Source organism: Epinephelus lanceolatus, chromosome 22 (assembly GCF_041903045.1).
Source record: "Epinephelus lanceolatus isolate andai-2023 chromosome 22, ASM4190304v1, whole genome shotgun sequence".
Classification (NCBI taxonomy): Eukaryota; Metazoa; Chordata; class Actinopteri; order Perciformes; family Serranidae; genus Epinephelus; species Epinephelus lanceolatus.
In genome coordinates, this window is record NC_135755.1 from 33,736,413 (window position 1) to 33,762,782 (window position 26,370).

The 26,370-nt window shown below is 40.2% G+C and overlaps 3 protein-coding genes across 14 annotated transcripts in view; 2 read left to right on the forward strand and 1 right to left on the reverse strand.

Moving 5' to 3' along the window:
* The window catches only part of rtn3 (reticulon 3), a 42,966-nt gene extending 39,504 nt beyond the window's left edge, over positions 1 to 3,462 (forward strand). For all 3 annotated transcript variants that reach the window (XM_033651974.2, XM_033651976.2, XM_033651977.2), the window contains one exon: positions 1 to 3,462. In XM_033651974.2, the coding sequence (XP_033507865.2) occupies positions 1 to 49 (49 nt within the window). In that variant the 3' untranslated portion in view covers positions 50 to 3,462.
* On the reverse strand, positions 1,686 to 23,533 carry zfta (zinc finger translocation associated). 4 transcript variants are annotated; one of them, XM_078164859.1, is made up of 5 exons: positions 22,587 to 23,533; positions 19,619 to 20,131; positions 16,216 to 16,572; positions 12,877 to 13,332; positions 1,686 to 10,748 (listed from the first exon to the last, which is right to left on the reverse strand). In XM_078164859.1, the coding sequence occupies exons 1-5, from the start codon at positions 22,708 to 22,710 to the stop codon at positions 10,252 to 10,254; spliced, it is 1,947 nt and encodes a 648-aa protein (XP_078020985.1). In that variant the 5' UTR covers positions 22,711 to 23,533; the 3' UTR covers positions 1,686 to 10,251. The 4 variants fall into 4 exon arrangements, with proteins under 4 accessions (XP_078020985.1, XP_033507869.2, XP_078020986.1 ...); XM_033651978.2 differs by having other exon boundaries at positions 19,619 to 20,134; positions 22,587 to 23,532; XM_078164860.1 differs by having other exon boundaries at positions 1,686 to 10,745; positions 22,587 to 23,531.
* LOC117272858 (uncharacterized) overlaps positions 22,430 to 26,370 on the forward strand; it is a 19,711-nt gene continuing 15,770 nt past the window's right edge. For 2 of the 7 annotated variants that reach the window (XM_033651969.2, XM_033651972.2), the window contains exon 1: positions 25,432 to 25,670. The gene's annotated coding sequence lies outside the window, so the exon portion shown is untranslated. Of the gene's footprint in view, positions 22,545 to 25,431; positions 25,671 to 25,729; positions 25,891 to 25,963; positions 26,319 to 26,370 lie in introns of those variants that run through there. The other 5 variants (XM_078164855.1, XM_078164856.1, XM_033651973.2 and 2 more) reach the window with 4 other exon arrangements.

Sequence of the window (26,370 nt, forward strand, 5' to 3'; positions counted from 1 at the left end):
GTTGCAAGAGAAACTTCCCGGTGCTGTGAAGCGCAGCAAAACTGAATGATCAACCCCCCAATTAGAAACCTCCACGTCACCATCATCCTCATCTCCATCACCATCCTAGACCCCCTTACCTTCTCCTGCCCCTCTCCAGATAACCCCCGCCCCCAGTCTAACTCCTCGTCCCTACTCCATCAAGCATCACCACCCTACTACACTGAACCTTGCTAGGTAGAAAAATCTTTGAGCTACTCGATATTCAATGTAAAACTACTGCGCAGCTTAACTTGCAAGCATTAAAAAGAACTGTGCCTGTGCAGACAGGAAGCGTGTCGCTAGCGAGTAAGTGATGTAGCGCCGCGGCGGACCCTGACTGTCTGTGGGCGTGCCACAGGGGAATGGAGGCAGGGTCGAGTGAACTAGACTGAATCTATGACCTGGTTTCGTCGTGTACAGCAAGCAGGGGGGTGGATGATGGCTGTCTATGTCACAAAAAAGCAAATGTCTGTACTTTAAACCACACATTTCCCTGAAGGTAAATGGATGATTTGAGCTGAAGAAGTTAAGGAAGTTAAGAAAATGTAAAAAAGAAAAAAAAAATGGAATAAAACTGATGTTTGGGTGTAATTGTGGCTAGTCTTATCCTGCTCTATTGCTCTGCAGCTGTTATGTGGATAGCTATGAATTCATTTTAGAGGCGCGTAATGGGTTTGCTGTTACCGATCGGCCTGTTATTGACTTAGTTTCCATTCACCTTACAGGCACTTCTGTATGTAAGTTTCTGCAATGCACTGAACTTTTATTTTTTAAATCCCTGAGCAGGTTGAAATAAAAGGATTGGAACACTGAGCCAGCTGTGATAATTTGGTCTAGTTCACCCTCTTGATCAGATGCATTTTTTGAACAGTTTTCTGTATGTATATACACCTTAAGACAACTACAGGCTCTCTCTGCTGTATGGAACAACTTAGCCTCGCTTTTTATATCAAAGAAAAGTTCCCTCACTTACAGCAGTCCTAACTCCTTTTGTCGCACCTGTTCAAGCCACAGTGTTGAGGTCTCACATTCACTTGTAAATTTTTATTATTATTCTCACTGCTTATTACTATTATTGATATTAATTATAGGATGGCTGCTTTGAATCCCTAGTAGCTTGACAACAGCATTGTAAGAGTTATGTTAAGTGTCATTGAGCTTCATAAAATGGAGGTCCTTCAGAGGCCTCCCAAGAAATAATTCCTGATTGTTTGATAAGTTAAGAGATTTTCCCCCATGTGTTATAAAACCCTTAAATCTCAAAATGGCCTCCCAGGTAGCTGTTGGTGTTTAAGTAAAGTTGTAAGTGAAATAAAGTTCACCTAAAGTGTTTTTTGTCAGTGCTCCCCCCCCAGAAATTGACTTTCACGTGCAATAAGATTAAAATACCAAAACTTATTGATACTAAAGTAAAATATAAAATTTGCTATTCTACTGTAAGGATGGAAATTAAACTGAATTTGTAATATCTTTTAAAAATGTATCAGTTCAATAGTGTTTTATGATTTAACACTGGTACAACTGGTATAACTATTGTTTTGGCACATTTTGGACTACAGACAAAACCTCAACAGTGGTCTGGGAGGACGTTTAGAGATTAAGGGGTTTGTGTAACAAATTGAGGGGATGTCATGTTGAATAAAGAGAGTCGCAGGGGATATGGAAGCGGTTTTTGGTTTGAAGTGGTTATTATAGAGCTCTGTTTGTCACTTTGTTCCTTTTGTTTGACTGCCATGAAGCGCATGTCATAGTGTAAGCTGGAAACAGATTCTCACCCTTTATATAGGCTGTATCATATTCTTGACCCTGACTTTTGTTTAATATGATTATTACTTGTGACTGTTTCAATGGTGTTTTTCGAACTCAGTAAAAACCATAGTCATATGTTAGCAGTACTGCTCCGTCTCCATATTGTTTTAAGGGATGAATATATAGAAGGATATGAGTATGTTAGTGTTGCTGTCCATTTCATTGTGCCCCGAATTAAGTTTGCACGGAGTAAATGTCCCCCTGAATACTGAATAGCCAACAGCCCCTCAATGCAGTAACTACTCCAACTACGTCTGCCTGTGTACTGAATGTTTTCTCTGGTGGAACATTCCTCCTCATGCATGCCCGCCACTGTGTGTCGCCTCACGGATGTACTGGTCGACCCCCTCGTGCATGCTGTCTCATTCAGACTCTGGGTGTCAAAGCTCAAAATATGCAACATTTCTGTTGGAGATGCTAGCTGTTAGCCCCACCCACACCCCTTTAGTTGGGCAGGTTACGGCCCAGGTGCTTGGTGCTCGTGTTGTTGAGCTGTCTGCTATCCTAATGTTGAGGTAAGCAGCAAAACAGTTTTCGGGGAGGGGTCAGGCTGGACACAGGCTGATGATGTTATTATACATCATATTTATTTACTAGAATGTGGAGGAGTTGCATATTGTAGCTTTGAGTTGTCATTTTCATCTAAAAGCTTAACTTTACACACTGGAGCACATTTGTGTTAGATGTTTGGTTTACATTCATTCAGTTTATTTTAAGGGTCAGTCCAAACAAATTACAAAAGTCACATGTGTATATACTGGTCTCTGTCTGTTACTGTGTTCGGATTCATTTCAGAGATTTGTTGTGGAAGGTGTTTTAAATTTACAGATTACACATGAACACAGGTTGTCAATCAGTTCACGCAAATCATATTGACACAAATCAATCTCCATACACAGACACATTTGGAACTCTTCTTGCAAGAGTGAGCAGCACAAACTTTATTCCATCAATGTCCATTGCATTAGGTGGAGGTGGAGAGCTCAGTTTCATGTGACAACTGAGAAAAGTAAGTTACAAATGTAACCATGGTTCTCTGAATTCACTTAATTCAAAATCCATATTTGTGAGATTTCTTTATTTTGGTTGAACTGACCCTTAAATATTCAACCAGCTACCTTCATGCTGAACCATTCTGTCAGTCTGACTTTACCCCACAGTGTGGCGCTATGAAAGCTCATTAGCTTCCCATACACACCTTTGACTTAACTTCAGGAAAGGCCCTGTTACCTGTTAGTGTGCTACTAAGGCTGAACAGATTTTCCATATAATAGTTGGGTATTTCTTTAGAGTGTAATATATAACATGAATTAAACCTGTTCCCTCGCAGCATGTTGCTTTCCTCCTTTTCCTGTTTGTCCCTGTGTTCTCATTGGGTATGGGAGTGTGTGGCAGGAGTGTGTTTGACTTTTTTTTGTCTCGGAGAGTCTTGTTTTGCATTCAACTCTTTACTGGTTTCTAGACGTTGTTCACTAACATCAGCTCTGTTTTGTATTAGCTATGACTTTGGTTCCGATTTTTGAAGCTTTGGGAAAGATGTCGCAGGAAAAAAAAAAAAGAAAATGTAAAAAAAAAAGTATGTGGTCTCTGTACTGATGTCAAAGTGAAATTAATAAAAACACGTCAAAGGACTGTGGCTTGGTGGATCCGTTCTCTTCTCTCTGGGTAAAGAGCATTAGAGGGGCCTTGAGAAAAACAACAAATATTTTCCCAGCATGCCAGCAGCGTGGGAGGACAGAAGATTAAAAAAATGCGCCCTGATGAAATATTTAAAATAAGAAGATTTGACTTGAGGCTGCTGTCTGTTATGGTGTTTGGGTGGAGAGGGGATTATAGTTTCTAATTTTAGACCCGGGTCAGCATACTAAAACCATTAATGTGAACAGTCACATGCAGACTTGACATCCATTTGAAACCTATGTGGTATTACGTAACAGAATCAAAGCCACAGAGTAGTAAATACTGAATGGAGTGTTACACAATTAGTAGCTACCATGAACATACAGCACATTCAGGGTAGCAGAGTGGTGTATTGGATAACAGTTTGATTTATTTTTTGGTGATTTGACACAAACTTGGGGTTTTCAGCTCTTCAATCTTAAAGCAGTTGTCAAAACAACCAGTCCTTGCAACAGTGTCAGTTATTGACTAAAGATCCAGGTTATCTAAATAAGAATTACCAGGGTGGTTTTAGCTGGCTTAATTGAACATGGATAAAGTAATTCAGGCTTATTTTAACCAGACACCAAATGATCCTATTAATTCTAATCAAGCTAACCTAGTATGTCTTAGAATCTTGAATAACAGTGAATGCTAATTTTGACAGAGACAACAAGTCAAGAGTTGAAACCATGATCAGAACTAATGTGACTGGCAATTGTGCTCTGATCAGACGATTGAACTCTTGATGAGTGAGTGTCATTGAACAACAACATGGCAACCCAAAAGTTGCTTATACAACATTTTAAATAACTGTGTTTAAATCAAAGAATCCTAATTTTGCTGCTGATGCTCATGATGACAGGAGTCATCTGTATCTGGAAAGAACCCAATCATGGGATAAAAAGTTGGCATTGTATGTTTCTGCAAACCATGGTAACGTTGAATTTGTACATTATGTAGCAGATACTTTAAAACTTTACGTTTCAATGACAAAGTGGTAAATGTAGAAAATTTGGCTTTTTTTATTTTTATTGTTAGGAAAAGATCATGTTTTGGCTTTAAATAACCCGATTCCATGGGCACAGTCCTGTCTACAAAAACGCCCACTGTTTGGTGGCTGAAAAGCTGCTGGAAAAACAGTGATGACTCATCATCACAACTGGTTCTTCTTGTTTGTTGGTCTTAAACAGTGGTCTGCAGCTTAGCTGGCATCTCACAGGTGTGAACACCATCCCCTCCACCTCGAAATGACAAAGTCAGCTGATATACTACGTCACTTTAGAAATGTTGATATGATGCGTATGAAACGTATAAATGTGACGTATTCATGGTTTGCAAAAACACACAATGGCAATGTTTCCTTTGGCAACTGGGCTGCTGAAAATGGCATCATGTTTGGGGTTCATCATATGGCCAGAAGTATAAGGTTACACACCAGAACATTAAACATGTCATTCTTAAACAGGAAATCACATTAGTGTCTTATCTTAATTTACCATTATCTTAAGTTAACCATTAAGATTTCTCTTTATTCACTGGAATAAAAAGCAAAAAGTAAATGTTGACTGCAGACAGCCTTGCGGTGTTGAGTATTTATTCAAAGATCATGGAGAGGAGAATGCATATCTCACATGTTGGCCATGTACAAATGAAAGGTAAGTGGACGAGGTGAGAATGAAGAAAAATGAGGAGCCAAAGAGGATCTCTCTCCACAACATCATACACATACATGGTATAAACATACACACACACATAAGCAAATGCATCACATGTTGTATCATTCATTTCACTGTAACTTACTTCATTTTAAATAATTAAGTGCTATATCAGAACTCTTCTAGGGTGATGTGGGGGCCTGTTCTTAGCCAAAGGGGACCGATGAAATGGAAATATGACACTGTGTCTCTGCTGTCAGAGAGGAGCAGGGGAGCAGTGTAGAGTCCTTTACTGTCACATTTTCTATCAGAAGCTTCAACTGAGTAAATTCTGTCAATGTACAACAGAGTCATCAGGGTATGTAAGGGAAAACTGAGATTCTGTAGATAACATCACAATAGTGCATGTTTTTGTTTTCTTGACCTTCCAACACATACTTCTTAAAATTTCAACTCTATATTAAAGTCTTACTTTATTCTCAAAGTTTACAACTTTTGTCCTGAAAGACTAGGACGTCTTTTTATGATATTACAGCCCTTTCATTGTACTATTATGACTTTATTCTCCAAACATTGCAACTTTTCCATCAATATATTATGACTATTTTGTGTAGCATTATGACATAAGTCTTAAAGGTCTAGTGTGTAGGGCTTAAGTGACATCTAATGGTGAGGCTGCAGATTGCAACCAACTGAAACTTCTCCAGAGAGCAAAGCACGTAGGGGAACTATGGTAGCTGACATGAAAATGCAGATGGCCCTATCTAGAGCCAGCGTTTGGCTTGTCTGTTCTGGGCTACTGTAGAAACAAATCTTAATTTCAGGTAATTATATACTTAAGACATAGTTATTAATATTATATTTAATTTCTGCCAATATATGCCCCTAAATCCTACACCCTGAACCTTTAAAATGCCATCTTTACTCTTACATTCTGACATTTTATTTTATCACAATATTACTTTTTTCCTCAAAAATCCAACTTAATGAATTTATTCTTCAAACTTAACGTATTTTCTCTTGTATGAAACTCAAAATTCAACTTTTTTCTCATCTTTATTTTTTCCCCCAAAATTCTGACTTTATTCAATCATAAATTTTTTTCTTCAAATATAATGACATCTCAGTTTGTTTCTTGTTGTTTAAACAGTAGCCATCACACTCTGTTACTGTTGCATTTATAACATCACCTATACAACCTAAGCTGACACATGTATCCAGTATCTTGTGAACAGCCTCCTAAGAGATTACTGATTGAAATGGTTGTTGATGAAAACAGAATCCCTGAGTTACATTTTTCAGGTGAAGACGTGACCTTTTATGGCAGACTTTTCTTCCTCTGACAGCTCTAAGTTATTCTCCTGTTGCATACACTTTGTACAGTGAATGAAAAAAATGAAGCAAAGCCGGAACAAACTCTTCAAAGCAGAAGTCCAACGATCAATGTCCTTTTTGAAATCTTGAATGAAGTAGAAAAACCGGACATAATTACAAACACGCTTTGTAGAAACCAGGGTGCATAAAAGTGCTTGTATAAAGGAAAAATAATTCTATTTTTTTCATATATTTACATACTCTTTTTTGTGCAGTTTTAGCTAAGATGAGTTGTAACTGATGAGAAGGATGCAGGCCGGTGGAGCACTAATGCAGACTGACAGAGAGATAACATATCTCATTATAATGGATGAGAGACAGGAGGACATCCTTCTCCTCCACTGTAAACAAGGAATTAAATAGACTAGAGAAATTTGAACTCACTGACTGCACGCTGGCATTCATTGTCTTCAGCAATAACATCAAACACAGTCTCATTCAATTGGCTGTACAGAAGAAAGCTGGGGTTAAGTACATTTTTGGGGACAAAGTGCTGTGTTGTCTTCAGACACGTTATCATAAATCTAATTCATCTCGGCCTCACCGAGAACTGGCTGCATCCACACTAACACGTTTTCATTTGAAAACGAGTGTTTTAGGAAAAAAATGTCAATCCATACTCACACGCCTGAAAACATAAATCACATGACCATTCACGTACACTGGGCATGTGTGCGCCGATGTAAACAGGAAGCAGATTGTCTACTCTGGTTGGTGGTTTTGTTACAGAAAACACTACGGAAATTGCAAAAAGTAAGACCGGAGATTTCTTTGCATGGACCGAAAAAGAGGAGGAACTTTACCTGAACGGAACAAATGCCTGTAATTTTCTATTCATGTCGAAAAAGGGTCATGTAATATGGGTGTGATGAATCAGGGAAGTACATGTCGTGACTGATTAGACCAAATCAGGAAGCAAACGAGGGTGTCTGTGTCATTGATTTCAGAGGTCTCCATTTCCACCCATGCAGAGTGAAACTCAACCCCAGTTTCCAAACTACAACAGGGTCAGCTGTGTTTTTCAAAGTCTCTGTTTAAATGGTTGAATATATTGGAGTTGTGTGGACGCTAGGCATAAACATAGCACAATTAGCAAAAAACATATTAGTGTGGATATAGCCTCTTTTTTTAACTTCCTGAGAGCGTAAGACTCGGGCCCCAACCAGAAACAAGCCCTGAGCCCCCTCCTGGGCCCCCTCTTCTGGACCTGAAAGGTAATAGTTAGCACATGCCATGACTACAAATATGCCAGACACTCAAGCAGGAGTTTTTAAAAAAAGCGTAGGGATGCACCGATTTATTAGCCGAAAATCTGTATCATCTGTTATTTGCCTTGTTGTCATCGGTCTCTCTGTAAATAAGATGACATTCACCGATGGCAGTGCCTGATGTTTTTCTGCTGTGTCACATCAATTTTGTTCAGGCTAAAAAGCAGGGCTCCCGACTCATGGCGTCCCGTTGTCCCAGAAACAATAGAAAATATAGTTGGGACGAACAGAGATCTTCCCTGGGATGTCACTGGGACGAAAGGACGCAGTAAACTTACTATCAAAGCATCAGGGGATGCACCCTATTGTTTCCCTGACATTACTACATTGTGTACAGTTGATCCATGTTGACATCAGCAGAAGGAGAGCTAGCTAATGTTAGCTGTTAGCTGTTAGCAGCTGGTGGCCAGAACTAACAGCTAAATGCGATGGCACTGAGTTACATAATGATGCGTTCAAGCTCTATTCAGTAAAAAGAAGAAAAGAAGGTAAATTATAATGTTCTCATGATGAGCTCAGATGTAATCTTGGAAAATGTGTTTTTTTTTTTGAGAAACTTGAATAAATTCAACTGAGGGGGAAATTTGTCGGTCTTCAATATAAAATAGATATTAGAGAGAGAATTATGATGTATTACATATAGTAAAAAGACTTTTGAAGCATTTTTTAAAGATGTTTTTCATGTGAAATGAGGTTATATTAAAGGTGGTTTCATAAATGTGTTTGAATGAATTTGTGCTCATCCAAAGGTAGTATAATGAAGGACTGAATTTCTTTAAAACTGTTCAGTAATTATTTTATAACTAAGATTTCTTTGTTTCACGGTCACCAAAGGTAGAATAAATAACAACAAAAATAAAATAAACAACAACAACAATAAAAAAAAAAAAAATCAGTATTGGCTTTCAGCTAAATTGTTATTTAACATTTGAATTTCAGAACCGGTGCATCCCTACTACAGCCCTGTTTATGTATTAGTGGCTGGTCAGACCAGAAAGTGTGAAAACAAAATTCTCTTTGCTATTGGTCCATGGTGCAAATTTAAATGTTAAAGTTCACCACAGTTTAACTCTACACAAAAAGCACCCTGCACATTTACTTATGGAACGATTGATTGGTGACCACAGCAGAGCTACTGTACCTGGTGAGTTAACTGTGAACATGCTAGTGCTAGTCAACCAATAGCTCCGAAATCTTACCATCACAAATGCTGGTCTGATGTGCCCTTTACCTAGGGATCTCATGTGATTTGTAATAATTGCAGATGTCAACTGTTTTCATAATCAAATGCCAATCTGCTGTCTGTAATCTGTCTAATGCAATTTATAGTGCAAATGACTGACCTCATTTCACCAAACACACAGGCTGTCTGATAGATGTAGCCCTCTGTCAATAAGCAAGGCTGTTTTCTTCCTCTGAACAGCACTTAAGGGTTAATTATCTCCAGTCAGGAATGTTTTATTGTCACTAATTTAAATATTGTTTTATTATTATTATTATGACTCATTTTCTAAATCTCACGAGGTCCTCAAGTAACACTGATGCTGTGCAGATGAGGCTGTAACTTCAAATGAGTCTGGCTGGACTTGCATTTCTTTAGGCCATGACATTTGTAGGTGGCGACATTTTCAGGTTTTGACATTTCCTTTGTGGCAGATGCTGCAAGCCACAGCATACTCTCAGATTCAGATATAAAGGGGAATTTCGAGATTTGTCAACCTGGGTCTTCAGGGCTATCCACACCAAGAACGATGACTACAACAGTAACCAGAAGTATAGCCACAATTGGCAATCCTGGGTTCTAGCCCTTTCTCGGTCAACGGAAGTAAGGAGTTCAAGTGCCATATATTTTGTTATTTAATATATTTAGATATTGTGGAATCACTTTCAGGGCAATTTGATGAATGATCGAAACACTGACAGACAATCAGAATCCATCCAATTAACAGCAGCAGTTCAACATGACTGATGACACTGCTCAGAGACTAATTAATAAAACAAACCTAGTTATGAGGGCACAATAAAGAAGAAGGACATCTGGGATGCAATCAGGCCCAACCTGGTTTGTTATAGTTATAAACGGAGATGATGAGGAGATGATTATTAAAGCTAACACTAGCTGGTAAGCTATCTAGCATCACCTCAAGCAAATGCTTCTCTGCACAAGGTTTTCCTGCACAACTGTTCATCAGTGTGGATGCTCACATCATTTCCGTTATTGTTCTTGGTGTGGGACGCCCTTTATTCTCAGACTTTTGTCCATTATGACAAGTGGTCATGTAAACAATTTACTCTGCACCTGCACTGTAGAGATTTGGTAAATTTGGAACAAAGTCAGAGGAGACAGTGGGCAGGCATTAGAGAATAAGACCCTGTTTGACAAATGCTGAACTCCCCTTTAAGAAAGAGGGTGAAATGTTCTGAACAGGGGCCACGGGAGGAACTACGGACGGAAGCTCTTTCTAAGTGCCAATGTGTGCTGGAGCAGGAGCCAGCTCGGTATGTCCGTGGTCCTGGGAGGAGAAGCAGTCGTCAGAGTGGATGAAGTGCAGGGCCGTCTGGTTGTAGCTCAGCAGGGTCTGCTGCTTCTGCTCCGAGCTGTAGTACAGAGAGTGGGGGTGTACCTGCGTGATGTGCCTCTTGATGGTGCTGACCTTCAGAGTGGCCAGAGTGGCTCCACACACCATGCAGATGAGCCCGTGTCTGCGACAGTCGTAATCCATCAGGTAATCCATCCGCCAGCGCACCTGGTAGTTCCTCCTCTGGTCTTTCCCAGGGTAATGGCCGTGACGAGAGGGCGTGGCTGCAGCACCGTCGTCCCTCGCTTTACCCTTCCCTCCACTCATGCCTCCCTCCTCTTTCTTCACCATTTTGCTGTGTGCTCTGACATCAGGGGAGGTGTCCTCATTCGTCTCTCTTGTGGTATTTAGGACATCAGTTTCTCTCGCGTTGATTTCTGCTAAAACAGCAGGGAGGGTGCTGCTGTGGTTAAACTGAAACCACATTATTCTGACATCCTTTGACAAGCACTACTAACAAACAAAGCTGTATTGCTTACACCCCAAGCTGCTGCCATCTTTCTGTATCTTAAAGGGATAGTTCAGATGTTTTAAAATGGGGTTGTATGAGGTATGGCATTTTACATAGACTAGTCAGCTGGCACTACCCCAGTTTGGAGAAGCAGCAGGAGTGCCCACACAGGAACAACATGTACTGCTGTGGATGGGGTTGGGAACAAAATATATTTTAGCCATTAAAAGAAAGAAAATTTGTAACAGTTTAGCAGCACTATATTGAGAGTATTTTCACTGCTGTACCTTTCCGTCAGACAGCCAGTTCTGACGAGGAAGATGTTAACAGCCTCAGTTCCCCAACTATGTAATTTTAGCTCAGTGAGCACGGGAGTTGCTGGTCTACCACTGTTCAATCAGTTTGTGTTACTGTGTGCCTTTGGTGAATCCAAACCAACCCTTTCAAACACCAAAGTCACACAAAAACAAAACTGATGGAGGCAGTGGTATACCAGCAGTTCCTGTGTTCAGCAAAGCTAAATAACTTTTTTCTTAATGGAGTCTGGCTTTAAAAAGAGCAATATAACAGCTTCAGTTTCCAGTCAGAAATCGCTGTCTGATAGCAAAGTAAAGCAGTGACAATATTCTAAATGTAGCGTACACTTAAACTAATACTGATTTTTTTAAAGCAGTCAGCACTACTGCCTGTTTCTCTGAACGGTTGACGTGCCGACTGACATCTACTGTATGAAATAAACTGAATATGGATAAGTACCTCATACAACCCCGCCTCAGAAGATCCAAACTATTCCTTAAAAGCTGCAAAATATCAGGATTGGTATGTAAGAGAGTCTGTCTTGTCAAGCTCAATCACCAAGTGAGACTTCAAGAACAAACATACTATCCCCATTAGGACACACATTGGAGTCATCCTATTCTCTCAAATCACATTCTACTGTGGATACAGACACTCACTACAAATTCTCAAGGATCTGGGCAACTTTTACAGGTCTGAAACTCTCAAATATATGCCAAATATCCAGGTAAATATGTACAGGCCCTGTACTATAATCGCTCACATGGTAAATTCAGTATAATGTATATTTCCACAGCTCAAGTCATACTCATCATTGTGCCCTGAGCCTCCCTTTTTTAACATTGAGTTGAGATCAAAGTAGACAAAGCTTTCAGAAATAGTAATTGAAGGAAAACAGAGAAAGTCAGAGCAGCAGAGTGTCGAGTATACCATGACTGTATTATTGCACTGATAACAATAGTGCTGTAGAAATGGACATTATACTGAATTTATCAAGACAATAAATAAACATAGAGGATGTCTACAGGCATAAAATATACTTATAAAACAAGGAAAACAACAAATGAAGCCCTGGAGCCCTGAAATATAAGCCTGTTTCATCAAGAGGACTCAGTCCGCAGCTCACCTTAAAGCTGGGGTAGGCAGTTTTATTTTGGCATCATTGGGCAAAAATTCCATCATAACCTTTGAGCATATTGTAATTCAAGAGGACTGCAAGAAAACTAGACCACTGCACTTCCTCTTGGCTCTTTTTTCAGACTTTAGAAAATCTAGCCCCTAACGGGAGACTTCGGCCAATCACAGGTCATTTCAGAGATAGGGCTATTCAGAAAATGCAGATGTGGTTGCAGGTCCCTTTAGTGAAAGCCTGATTAAATGGTGGAGAATCCCTCAGAGAAAGTTGCTATTCCAGCACTGACAACAGCTGCAAACACTGGACTTATCAAAGAGTCTATAAGAGTCTGACAACGAAAAAAATAAAACGTGTCAATATCAGTGAGGTGTTTCAGAGCATCGAATTACAGTGTTACTTCCACCTCACTTCCCACCGCTACAGACCACTATGTTGGGAGGAGAGTGGGCAGCAGCTCTGGAGACAGAACTCACAGCAGCTGCACAACCCCCAGAGAGGGGAGAGCTGCAGGAGGATTCTTTTATTTGAATTTCCAGATTTCTGCCTACCCCAGCGTTAATACACACCACTATCTGAGTACTGACAGATTTGCAGTAGAGAGTAACAGTGGCTAAAAGCATCTCACCATCTTGTATTTGCGTGCCTTCACTAGAATAATCTTTGGTCCAGGCAGCAGCCATGGCTTCCCTTTCTTGTCGGCTCAGGGTTGTCGTCTCGGGATGACATTCCTGGATGTGGCGGCGGAAGCTGCTGACCTTGGTTTCGTGCAGGACCTGAGAACACACCATGCAGAACGTGCCCCGACCCTGAGGTCCGTAGGCCACCAGGTAGTCGAGGCGGAGCCGCCATGGGTCACCCCCACGCAGCCGCCTCTTCCTGGGCTGGCGGAGGGGCTGGGGTCCCTGCTGTGGAGCTCCGACGCCTCCATCCTCACCAATAAGACAAGTGTCCTGAGTTAAAGTGCCATCGCCTTCTGGGTACAAGTCAGTGTTGATCTGGATGGCCTCCACTTCCTGAGCATAGAGGTCCACCCCGCCATCTTTGGTGTTGGGCTCTGATTTGATTGAGTTTTCTGACTCTTCTGTTATGAAGCAGAAAATCATACACGTAACATACAAATGATTTAAAAATAAACAAAGATTACGTCTGTGGCATTTAACAACAGGTCCAATGAGGAACTCCTGTAATCAACAGACATGAAGAGTGGCCAGGAGGCGGTGTTGGAAGATGACTCTATGTGACGGGATGTCCAGGCTTCCCGGCTCACCCTGTTACCATGGCAATGCTGATCCAGATAAGCAGTGATAAAATGGGTGGATGGTGGACGGGTGGATTTGTGCTTGTGACGTCAATACTGATAAGACTGAATGATAAGATAAATTTATTGAATTGAACTTTATCTAGTTCTGTAGATCCACCAACAGTCACATACTTACAGGTCTTTTTAAAGGGGATCTTTTATGCTTTTCTGTGTCTTATATATAGTGTTACAGTGAAGGCTGTTCACATTATACATTGCCAAAGTTTCAAATAATGAGGTAAACGTATATAGCAGTAATCCCTGGGAAACAAAATCCTAAGGTCCTACAGTTCTAAACACTCTGTATCCAACAGGTTTTCCTACTCTGGCTGAGTATGATGTCATAGTGTGTCAGATATCTTTACATAGTCATCTTCTCCAAGCAGGCTACTGCAAGTGTTAACATTATATAGCCTACACTGCTACATGTAGCTATAAGCTAACATCCGGGAAACATGTAAACTTGGTTGCTGGTGTTGTTAATTTCCCCCTTAGACATATTCCTGCTGCTATGCTCCATTATAGTTATTCCCCGGCTGTAAGTACACTTCCAATGTACAAGTAGCTACATGTTAAAGTCAGGGAAACATGTTAACTTAGTTGCCAGTGTTGTTAATTTCTACCTGATTTTGGATCATACTCCAATGTCAAAAAATGTTGCTATTCTAATCAAGATTTATCAGGACACCAATCCCTTATACTGTGTCCACACTACGAGCAACATAGCAACAGGCTACAAGTCATCTTCAGTGGAAGCCCGTGACATAAAGCTACAAACTGATACTCTGACACACTGACACTGGTCGCTGCGGATGGGTGTGATGTGCTAAAAACGAAAGCAAAGCTGGCCTCAACTTTTGCTTCTGACAAGGCGAAACATTAACCAATTGTATGTTTAGTTTTTAGCTATGGTACTGTGATGTTTAGCATAGGTAGCTGAAGCTATACCGGTGCACATAGGGATGCAACAAAACTGGCATTGTAATGTTTATTCACTGTTGAATCAGTGTCACACACCATGGCTGAATCACTGTTGAATTATGTTTTGATTTTAGAGGATGAATCAATGTTGATTTTGCAATGTTTTATAGTGTTGTTTCATAAACTTTAAACGTTGTTTCAAAATTGTTTGTGTTGAAACAGATCTTTCTGAAATTTCAATGTTGCTATACGAGATTTTTGTTAACCTTTTTACAACCATCAAAAATTTAACATTGTTTCAATGTTATTTTAATGTTGAAACAACAACTGACAACATTTCAACCACATTTCAAACGTTGAAGGTTGGTTGTGTGCCAGCTGGGAGTGGGACAGCGAAATGTGATGTTCAAATGAGGGTCAGACACTGATCAAAAGCACAGATGCATTTATGACTAAATGCTTTAGATGGTGTTCAGTCAAGGTGCTTTAAGGCAAGTAGCAGACACAGAAGCCCATGACGACATAACTATGTTAATGAGCGCATGAGCAGCACCTCCATGATGACTTGGTGATAATGTAGCTGGTCACACTTCTGTGTTGTCACTCATAGTGTGAAAAAGACATTATGCCACTGATGTGGGACAGTAACAGAATCCCTTACTCATACTTTCTGACTTGTCATAATCTTTATTATTATTAGACATTGATATTTTATACATTTTCTGAGGTTTTTGGAGTCTGATTTACCCTTCCTCACTGATTGTAATCTCTTTAATCATACCAGAGGACATCCTCCTGTGCAGACATTACTCGAATGCCATTGCTTTTGCTTTCTTAATTGCTAGACGCCTCATACTTATGAAGTGGAAGCTGAAGGCTTCTCCCACACATGTCCATCTTTTATTAAATTTTGCTTCTTTTTGCTGCTTTCTTATTGTATTGCTTTTACTGTTTGCTTACTATATTGCTCTTTGTTTTGTACAGTTCACTTATTCTACTTATCTGTGTGTTTCTTTTTACAGATACACACTTATATTGCTTTGTGTTTTTTTCTACTGATGCTTCCTGTTTGCACTATTCCTCTGCTGCTGTAATGTTGCAAATTTCCCCGCTGTGGGACGAATAATGGATTATCTTATCTTATTCAAACCAAATTACAGTGTAGATAACATCTATTTGTTTGTATAATTATATGCATTTATGTTTACTTCATGATTTATTTTGCTGTTTGCTTGCTTTTATTTGCTTTTACTTTTATACTAGTTGTCTTTCAGATTTTTTGGGGTGGTATAAAAATGGACAACATGCAAACTTTTGTATTTTGGTATTCCACACTGATTGTATTAAGGTGTTTGAAAATAAGGAAAATCAAGTTTACCACCAAGTCTACCATCACTATATTCTCCGTCATTCTCGGGCTGCAATGACGGTGCAGAGATGCTGAGATACGGAGGACATGGAAATGCTGACCCATCAGAGCAAACTGGGCTTTTTCAGGGGAGGCGGGCTTAAAGAGACAGACACTAAACAGAGCGTCTCAGACAGAGGGTAAATACAGGTGTTCCAGCACAGATAGTGTGAGGAAAATTAAGTGGGTTTTTTGACAATTTAAGTATGTAAACATGTTCTAGTAGAAACCTTAAACAGGAGTCTGAACCTGAAAATGAGCATAATAGGTCCCCCTTCATAACAATCACACATTCTGTTATTAAGTGCATATAGTCTTGTTCCTTCTGTTCTTACCATGAGTCTGAGCCCAGGCCTGCAGGATGCAGTGCTTCTCCTCGGAGCTGTAGACCAAGGAGTTGGGGTGGGTGTCCAGCACGTGGCTCTTGATGTGGTCCAGATGGAGTGAGGGCAGTTCTCCTCCACACACCATGCACAGCAGCCGGCCGGCCTCCGCCTCATACTCCATCAGGAACTCCTGGCGGAACCAGGCGTGCAGCGAGTCATTCAGGTAGCGTTCCAGGGTGCGGGCTGACGGCCCGGGGAGGTCCTGCTCCTCCACCTGGGGCTGGGGGGCTTCACCCTCCTCAGAGTGGGGAGACAGACTGGGGGGTTGTTGTGGCTGCTCCTGGGGCGTCACAGGCTCTGGGGGTTCTAAGAATATGCAGTGCCAAAGTGAAAACTTTCAAACGCTGCTTTAAAACTATCCTTTTAAAATGATTATCTAGAAGCCTCACTGTGCATGTGACTATTTAGTTACAGGAGAAAACAAACAATGATGTATAAAGTCCTTTGTGATCTTGTACATGATACATGCAAATAGACAATGGATGCATTGACCTCACACTGCAAAAATAATGTAAGGTAATAACCATACAATTATATAAAAAAAATTGTACAACCCAGTGTGGCAGATAGCTGTCTGAGATTTACTCACCAAATGGACATTTAATGCCTTTGGCACTTGGTAGATATTAATTTTATACCCTGATGGCGAATATAAATAAAATCATTTTCCTTATCCATTGTGTCTCTGGCAGTCTTTTGTGATGTGTTAATCACACATGTTGTTGAGATCGTGAGGAAGATACATATGTGAAGTTCTCTCTCCTGATCGAATCAAGTGGGAACGGGATGTCAAAAAATGTAGAATACACATGTATTAAATTGGTTTAAATAACCCATTTACATTTTTCAGAAACCTACTCTGAAGCTTAAATCTGCTAATTGCCAACTTATTTCTGTTATATTTCTAATTTGTTGTCATTGTCATTTGTTTCATGTTAAATGCAATGCACTGTGCTGGATTATATCCAAATGTTTTTTGTACAGTAACAATAAAAAGAAAAAGAAAAACCTACCATGTGTGATATTTTATTAATCCCAGAGGGAAAGTGATTGTGACTGTTTAGGATGTAGTCAAACTGACTCCAGCTCTGAGGCTGGTGCCACTCCAGGAGGGGTGGGAGGGAAGCAAAGAGCCTGGAGGAAACCCATTCAAATCCACATGCAAAACCTAAAGGAAGGAGCTACTAAGCTGTGAACCAACTTTGTTTTCACGTCCAGCCCACAACATTGTTTCTGCAAACACTGCTCACCACTAAGCCACTGTGAAACTTTACTTCCTTCTCTTTACAGTTCTTTACATCAGTTATTCAGACGTCAGTCCTACATTAGATGACAAGTACAGTCTTGTGGACTCCCCTGAGGAAAAGTAAATAAAACTTTGTATACCACATCCATCAAAGTATTGGAGAATTAACAGCTGGCACCAGTATAACTAAGGTATTCACAACCACTTTATGTTAGTCTTGAAAGCTGCATTGCTAAAACTTAAGTCACTGTGCAGTGTACTGTATATAGGTTGGAGACTTGACTGTGGTTATACTGATACAGACTCTGACTCGCTGTAACTACCAGAGCCCCCCAACTTGTTCTGATTATAGCTCAGATATGTGAACAAGCTTTAAGGTACCCTCTATAGTTTCTTGTAAATGAATAATGTTTCATTCAGTGTAACTCATCATAACACACTGAATGTATCCTTAGAGCCTGACAAATGTGCTGTTGCTTTTTTCCGTTCTTACAAAACATATAATGAAGAAAGACGGCCTTTAATGTGTTCTAGTTGGCAGTCTTCTTCCCTAATGTCCCCAGCGACCCCCATGTTAAAATGCCTAACTTTACAGCAGAAATAAAAAATGTTTACAGCCTGGTACAAAAAATGTTTTGGTCTCTATGGCTAATTTCAACATTCATGACAACTGTATGGGGGTGAATTTATATATCACTCACTGGTTAAAATGTTATTAAGGTTTAAATGTATGAATAATTAAGGCCGTGACTGCTTTGAATGACAGGTGGGTGTCATCCCTTGACAAATCGTTACCATAGCGTCAATGTTTGGTTAGGTAATGTAACTATCAGTGTTGGGCAGTAATGTGTTACAGTAATAATATTACTTTGTCCAGTAACAAGTAGTGTTGCTAATTACCAACAAATTTTTAGTAATAATACAGTTACCCCAAAACCAAACAACTCATTACAACACCTCAAAAAGTCTTGATCAGTGTTTTGTTGTACTGAAAGAATGGTTTTAATCCTGTTTTTCACTAGGAAAAACTAACATTAGCATTATCACAGTAAATCATTGCTGTAAATGCACCATGCTAACCAAGCTAGCAGCTAGCATTAGGGTTTCCTCCACTCTCTGGTCCAAATATGGTCACTTGTGACTCCAAAAATCCAAGATGATGACCAGAGGCCAAAATGCCAAACACAAGGCTTCCAAACAGGAGTCCACAAACCATGGGGGGCCGTTATAATGGATACATACTTTATTTTATACAGACTATGGTGTTCTCTTTCGTGGGGATGTGATACAAACAAAATGTGGACCTACTCCTGAAAGCGCTGGTCCATAGCACTAATGATGGTCAGAACCTCCACAGGGAACCTTGACTTCCTGGCCAACTGTATGGAAAGTATATGTGGGGGGAAAAGTGTGCTACTTCCAGTTAAAGGGATAGTTTAACATTTTGAGAAATACTCTCATCAGGTTCTCTTCTAAGAATAAGATGAGAATATATCAATCTCATTCCCATGTGTTAAGTACAGAGCTGGAGTCACGATGTGGTTAGCGTAGCACACAAGTTCCAGAAAAAATTAATTTAGACAGCCAACTGAATAAACAAAATATTTGGGAAAAAATGAAATTAGAATTTTATAGACTTTAGTTTTCCTCATTCATGTCCTGGGTTTTAATTTCCATCATAAGAGCCTGTCACAGCAGCCTGGCTACAAATCTCAGGTGTCAGATTTTACCAAAGCACATAAACATAGCATCATAATAACCTAATTTTAGCTTTTTATCTGTTTGTAATTGAAGCTATAATATTTGCTCTATCTGCCTTACATGCGACTATGAGTAATAATTTAAATTTGAAAAGGATGCTCATAAGCTATATTAGCTATATTCAACTATTTCTTTACATTCTAGTCTGTGACTTTTTTTTCTCTGTCATCTTAAATCTTTAACAGGACAGTCATGTCCAGGCACAAGCCTTCCCTCTCCTGTCCTAACACATCACAGAATGATTACATCATCCTCCCCTTCTCACACGCTACCATGCCAAGACATAAACTCATACTGCCACCAAGTGTGAGGTTTAGAAAACACTTTGCCAGGAGTCCTACCCACCAGCAGCATGTTGGTCTGAGTCCAGCTGCTCCTCTTCTTCCTGAGCTGAAGGTCCAGCAGCAGAGCTGAATGACCTCTGACCTCCCCCCAGGCTCAGGTGGCTCTCCCACCCTGAGCGGATGACCTCTTTGTCGGCAGCGCTCCACAGGAGGGAGTCAGGGTGCTTTTGTCGGATGTGCCTCTTGATGGTGCTGAGCTTTAGAGTAGCCAGTGAGCTGCCGCACACCATGCAGATCATCCCATGCCGCTGGGGGTCAAAGTCCATCAGGTACTCACTGCGCCAGTACTCGTGGTAGTAGCGGCGGTGGTCGCGGCCTGGGATCCGGCTCAGGCCGGGACGTGAGGCCCTCTGGACCCTGGGTTTAGATCCAGAGGGCCCAGGGGCTGGGGAGAGGAGCAGTGGCTGGTCTGGTCCCTCTGTGATATTCCAGTAGCTGGTGCCTGGAGACCTGACAGGTGTGACCATGCCAGCCTCTGATTCCTCCTCACCATGGCCATTGGCAAGACCATCCTCTTCTGACAGAAACAAGAGAGAGACAAGATAAATCCTAGTATGATATTTAGATATGTTTATGGCAGCTAAAAATCTTAAGCACGTGTATATATCTTATTAATTGGGACAATCAAGTATATGTTGTTTTCTCCACTTAATAGGGTGCCAGTATAATACGAGTTTTTACACTGATTAACAATTCTAAAAATAAAAACCTTTGTAATTATTAGAACATCAAACAATTAAAAAATGTATTAACAGCCTTCAAAATCTTAAGCGTACAGTACGTATTGATAACATTGGTGTAAAAATGTATTGCTATAATCATCTTTGTTTTAAAATATATTTTTGTGAAAATGTTGGCCCTTTAAAGATGTGTCCCTGGGACTGGTTTTTCTCCGTAGGTATGACACTTAATGCTTAATTTCTCCTTAGCTGAGGGACTTACACCGTTGCACAGAATCCCTTAAAAGGTTTACTTAGTTAAGTTAACTTATTTACTGTGTAGAAAGAGATTTTATTGTGGTAGAGTTTTCCATAGAGATTGTTTGCTTGGACTCAAGCTTGTGATGCCTGTTATCATCTCATAAAGTTGGCTTAAAGATAGATAGTGAAAAAATGGCAAAAGAAAACAAGACAAAAAATTACACTTCTGGTGGAATGGAATCATAGAAAGCACATACTGCAAAGTAAATTTGATCCCAAATACCAGAAAACAGAAAACTATTGTAGGAAGAAACTGCAACGAAAATGAATTCAGTCACATCTTAAGTGTAACATCAGAGGTGTATCACTGGGTTCTCCTGGTCGCAGAACACTCTTCTTGGGGTGTGTTAGTTTTTCATTTATCACCATAAATTCGGTCATCTTGCAGTTAAGATAGAATCAGAGGTACCTTACTTTTTTTATCTTTTACCTTGCTTTGGTTGCTAAGGTCTTTTGTGCAACAGTCTGGAGATTCCTTAAGTATAACACTAAGACAAGGAGTAAATCATAAATACTTAAGTGAATGTCAGGTATCATGGAGGACCCCACCCACCCGGCACATTAACTGTTCACCCTCCTCCCCTCGGGCAGAAGGTTGCGCAGCCTCAAGACCAGAACAACGAGGCTAAAGTGCAGCTTCTTCCCAGAGGCTGTGAGGCTCACAAACTAACTGACTTAACTGTCCCCCTGCACTTTACTTTACTGCTGCAATTACATGCTGCTGATTCTATGTGTTTTTTTACCATTAGACTTTAGGTTATGTATTTTTTTTTTTTATCTATTTATTTGACTATGTATAGGTGTATTGTATTTATTCTGTACGCTGCTGGACCTGGGTAACATTTTTCATTCCCTCATGTTTCTAACGTGTGTGAATGACAATAAACTGAACTGAACATTTTAAGGAAACCTTAATGAGGAGACTTAAAGTGTTTTTAGCAACTGTTAACTCCATCAGATTTCTACAAAAACATTAATCAGGCATAAAGGGAGTTAGTTATATCATAAAGACTTGTCTCACTTCCTGGTATATATATATATATATATATATACACACATATTAATAAATATCAATATATACATACATACATACATACATACATACATATACATGCATGCATAATATGGAGTTAATTCTACAACAGAAGAGACTTGATGATCACTAAAATTAGGTGGGAAAAAAAGTGGATATATCTACAGTATATCGGTATTGGTATAGGTTATCGGCCAAGTAAGTTGTTATATATCAGCATATCGGCAAATATATGTGTGTATATATACATATATATATATAAATATACACACTCACATGATCACATAAAATAGCATAATAATAAGATGGTCACATATAATCTGTGACAAAACTATGTAGTTTTCTTAAATATGGAACTACAGCTACTACTGCTTCTTTAAATTTGTTGGTCTATGCCCCCACACACAGGTTGTACAGGGTCTCCCTTGATTTGAGATTGCATCATGAGAATACATCAGGTAACGTGTTATGAATAAATTGACTGTCTGAAATGTATATTTGAAGCTGTTATTGTTTGGCTCATGATGACTAAAGCTGGAAATCATAGATTCCCCAGTTTGATTTTTAGCACTATCACTCTTAGTGAAAATCACCTGTACTGTCTGTACACTGTTCAATCCGTGTTTAACGTCCTACGTTACGGAACTCTAATGTTACGTGATTTAATGTGAGTTATTTATTCCATATAACCTACATTATTGTTTATTTATTGGTGTGAGGCGACCTGTGCCGCCGCTGTCCACTAGGTGGCAGCTGTGTGTCTCGGTCCGCCTGCCTGCGTGCTGTTGAGCCTTTGTTTATAGGAGCCACAGAGACGGAGGGGCCATGCTGCTCCATGGCATTGTCCCTGACACGGATTAACTGGCTGTCTGACAATGGCCGTGGCTCTGACAGCCACGCAGCCCCACTTTGCGGTGAGAAACACTGAGAATAATAACACTAGTTTTTTTCTTTACCTCCCAAGTCACTCTCCTCTTGCGTCGCTTCCTCCTCTCCGCTTATTATTAATGAGAGCAGCTCAGCCTGCTCGGCACACCGGAGGTCCACAGGCTCGCTCTCCCCCGTCTCTTTCTCTTCCATCACTGGCCTGCCCGCTGTTTTAATAGTGGCTAGTGTTCCTCCTTCCTTCACTGTATCGTAGCGCTGAAGCGGGACATGTCACACTCACAACAACATGTTTAACAGTAACATGTTCACACCGCTCGGCACCGTTCGACACGCATCTGGCAGGCGCTCTATAACGAGCCCATCGCTGAGGAGCCCGTGCTCTACGATGTCCCCCCACGCGCTCCGCACGGGAGCCAAGTTAACTTTTCATATAATCACACAATCATGTATTCCGCTGGCAGATAGAGCCCGGTCCTCCGTCCTGCTCTGTGTGGAAGCGCCTCGGCATAGGCCTCCAGTAATGTATTTTAAGGCTCTTGCTTGTCTTCAGGGTGGGGAGCCGGACTAGGGGCCCCTGGGGCTCCTTAAGGGGCTCCTGGGTAAATTTAAAGAGACAGTAGCAGCGTCGACAATGCACACCCACCCCGGGGGGGAGCAAACGGAGCAGCAGGCGCTAATACTGATAAGCTGCTAATACTAATGCTGTTGTTCCCACAAAATCATGCGGTGATAGAGGCGGGTTGGTTCGGCAGAGTATCGGTTAAAACACGAGGCGGGTCCATTGCAAATCAGGGCCCCGCGAGCTCCAGTTCATGATATTTGGTGCTGGGGATCGAGTGTACATTTTTAACATTAAATACTGTGCTTGGTGTTGTTTTGAAATGCTGCATTGTGGGTCTTTAAGACATTAAATATAAATATATTCAGTTTGCTATTGGCAAAGCAGCAAATATGCACATTTGAGTGGCTGGTGTACTAGTGAACATTTGTGGCTCTTTTGCTTTAAAATTGGTGCCAATCAAATTTTTTGTCCACTAACTGGCTCATTAATCAGGGGTGTTTCAAGGATATGAGGTCATTGGGGGCTTAGCCCAGACCTCTGTAGGGGGATCTTTCCCCAGTAATTTTTTTTGATGAACAAGCTCTAATTTGGGGCTTTTTTTATACACTCTGGTGCCTTATTTACCCTTAAAACTGTTTTTTTACTTTCCATTTTACCTATGAACTGTGATGAGAAAAATATTAGCAGTTGTTAGTAATTAGTATTGAGTACAGAATGCTTTACAAATGCTATCATTAAAAATGTACTGACTAGAGTTTGAAATATAGTTAAATGTATATATTTATGTCAACAGGAATTTAAGTAAGAACATTTATTTGAATAGAAGTATGACCAGGATTATATATTATTAGGTCTGGGGCTTTTATCAACATTAGGCCTTATTTGAAACATATAGCCTACATATTTAGATGTGAGGCTATTTATAAAACATACAGGGACGCCCAGGCCCAACAATGCCACTGTCATTAACCAATCAAGTGTTTCAACTGTTATCATACATTCTCTTATCTAGTGGTATTTGCTATTATTTAATTCAAGGCTGTAGCCATTGAGTCAACACTGGGGGAAACCAAATCTGCCAGGGGCTCTGCCCTTCACCTAGATTTTTTTTTATTTATCTAATTTTTATAAGCAAGTAGCACTATACAGTATACTATACAAACTTAAGCAATAAATGAAAGCTACTACCATCTACAGAAATTACACATGCAGAGCAACATAAATCATAGACACTTTACTCAGGCTTCACATGGTCTATCTGACAAATATAACATAATAAAGACATTAATGTTAGTTGAATTTTGCTGTGAGTTGTGTTCTGCTGGGAAGTGGCAACACCACTTGGAAAAACCATACAGAACTGCAGCACACAGTAATACTAGAATCGGTTGTAATAATAAAGGCAATTTGTTAAGTTTATTTATGATTTTCATTACATTTTCTGATGATATTATTTTGGAAACGGTACATAGTTGCCTGTTGTAGAATCTTTCTAATTTAGATTTTTTTAATGGATGATTGTGTCAGCTCTAATTTTACATTATTTTTTTAAGTTATAGAGTGCTCTAGGGATGACGTTTTCTGTAGGCCGATGCTGAAGTTAGCAATGTAGAATAAAAACTTGTGTTAACCACAGACCTTATTACAGGCATCCCACCAAAAACCCATTGACTTGAAGACGAGGGAGCCAGGAGTGCTAAAATCCTAACCCATTTCCAGGTTTTAGGATTCATCCCTGGAGCATTGAATTTAGTGATTAAGTTACACTGAAAATATTGTAATTTTGTTGGACATCGGAGCCCACAGGTTCCACCCCTCTTGAATTAGACTATATATTTTATAAGATTCATGAAGAGAGTTTTACAAATGTGTCCATCATCCATTGCTACTGTATCTGCTATTATACGCCCACTACTACCACTACTGCAAATGTATTTTTTTTTCATCAAATGTACCAATTAATGACACCCATTTGATCATTGTGCATGTTATCCAAACCACAAATTCAACTTTAGCCCTATCACTGATGGCTCTGCACATGAATTGAGGTCATCTTTAGAAAAAGCCATTAAATCAATGGACCTTTGCCCAGCTGCTCCAAATTGGAAAAGACTATATGTTATTGCAAGCTTTATGTAATCTGTCTCTGAATGGTCCTTTGATTGGTTATTGAATTCGTCTCCTGCCCCAAATTCAGGTTTCACTAAATCGTGAAATGACAAATGAGGTTAGGCCTAATTAGCAGCCATTAGTCAGTCACACTACTGTGACTCATGGACGTTATTAGCTCATAGCCACAATTTTTGTCAAATTATTTTTCATACACTCCTTTTAATGGCTTAGGGTTTGAAAAGGAGGGGGGTGTTGTGTGTCCACGCCATACACACACACACACACACACACACACACACACACACACACAAACACACACACAGCAAGCATCCAGGTCCCACATCCTGGTACTTTTCAGCGTTGTCAAGGCAGCCTCAGAGGACGGCTGGCTGGCGGAAAGTAGCTGCAGTGTCCTGGCAACATATCTGTCCAAAAACGTTCACAAAAACTGTCCCGGAAAGTTAGGTGTAACTAAAAGGTATCGGGTATGCATGTTTTTCTTCCACATGTTTCCAAGCGTCCTGCTTTACGACCTTATTATGCGGGTTTTCTCGCTTCTTTTAGACAGGCAGTAGACTCAGACAGGCGCCCGTCCGTGTGGACAAGAGAAGGAAGATCTTGTCCATTGTGCCGATCAGAGAGACACCGGGTTTAGGCATGATTTACGCCCTAATGTGGCGTTTTTTCACCACGTCTCTGTATGTATTGCTATTTTCGCTTCAGCTAGGTCGCTCGGCTGCGTTTAGAATCAAATAGACACAGAATAAAGAATAAAAATGGCTCTCGACAGATATAATTTGTGATAGAAAGGGACAGGTTTAAAGGGACAGTGTCACTCTGCTTCCTTCCTGGTTCCTGTAGGCTAGCTAACACATTTCTACAACCATGTCTGCGACGTGTTTATACCAGCAACGATGCTGTGGGATGAAAATATTGCATAGTTATTTTTTTAAAAGCTACGTGTGAATATTAGTCAACTGTAAGATGTAGTCTGTCTCACGTGGATATCGTGTTGTGTGAGAGGAGATGGGCGTCTCGATACATTTGCATTGTCTTTCGGTTTGCATGTAATCTATTTAAATAAGCGGCACAGGAAATGGGGACACTTGCTTTAGAGAGCCTTAATGTGAGATTTTTCTTTTAGTAAAAAGTAAAGTAGATTTAAGAGTGAAGTTACC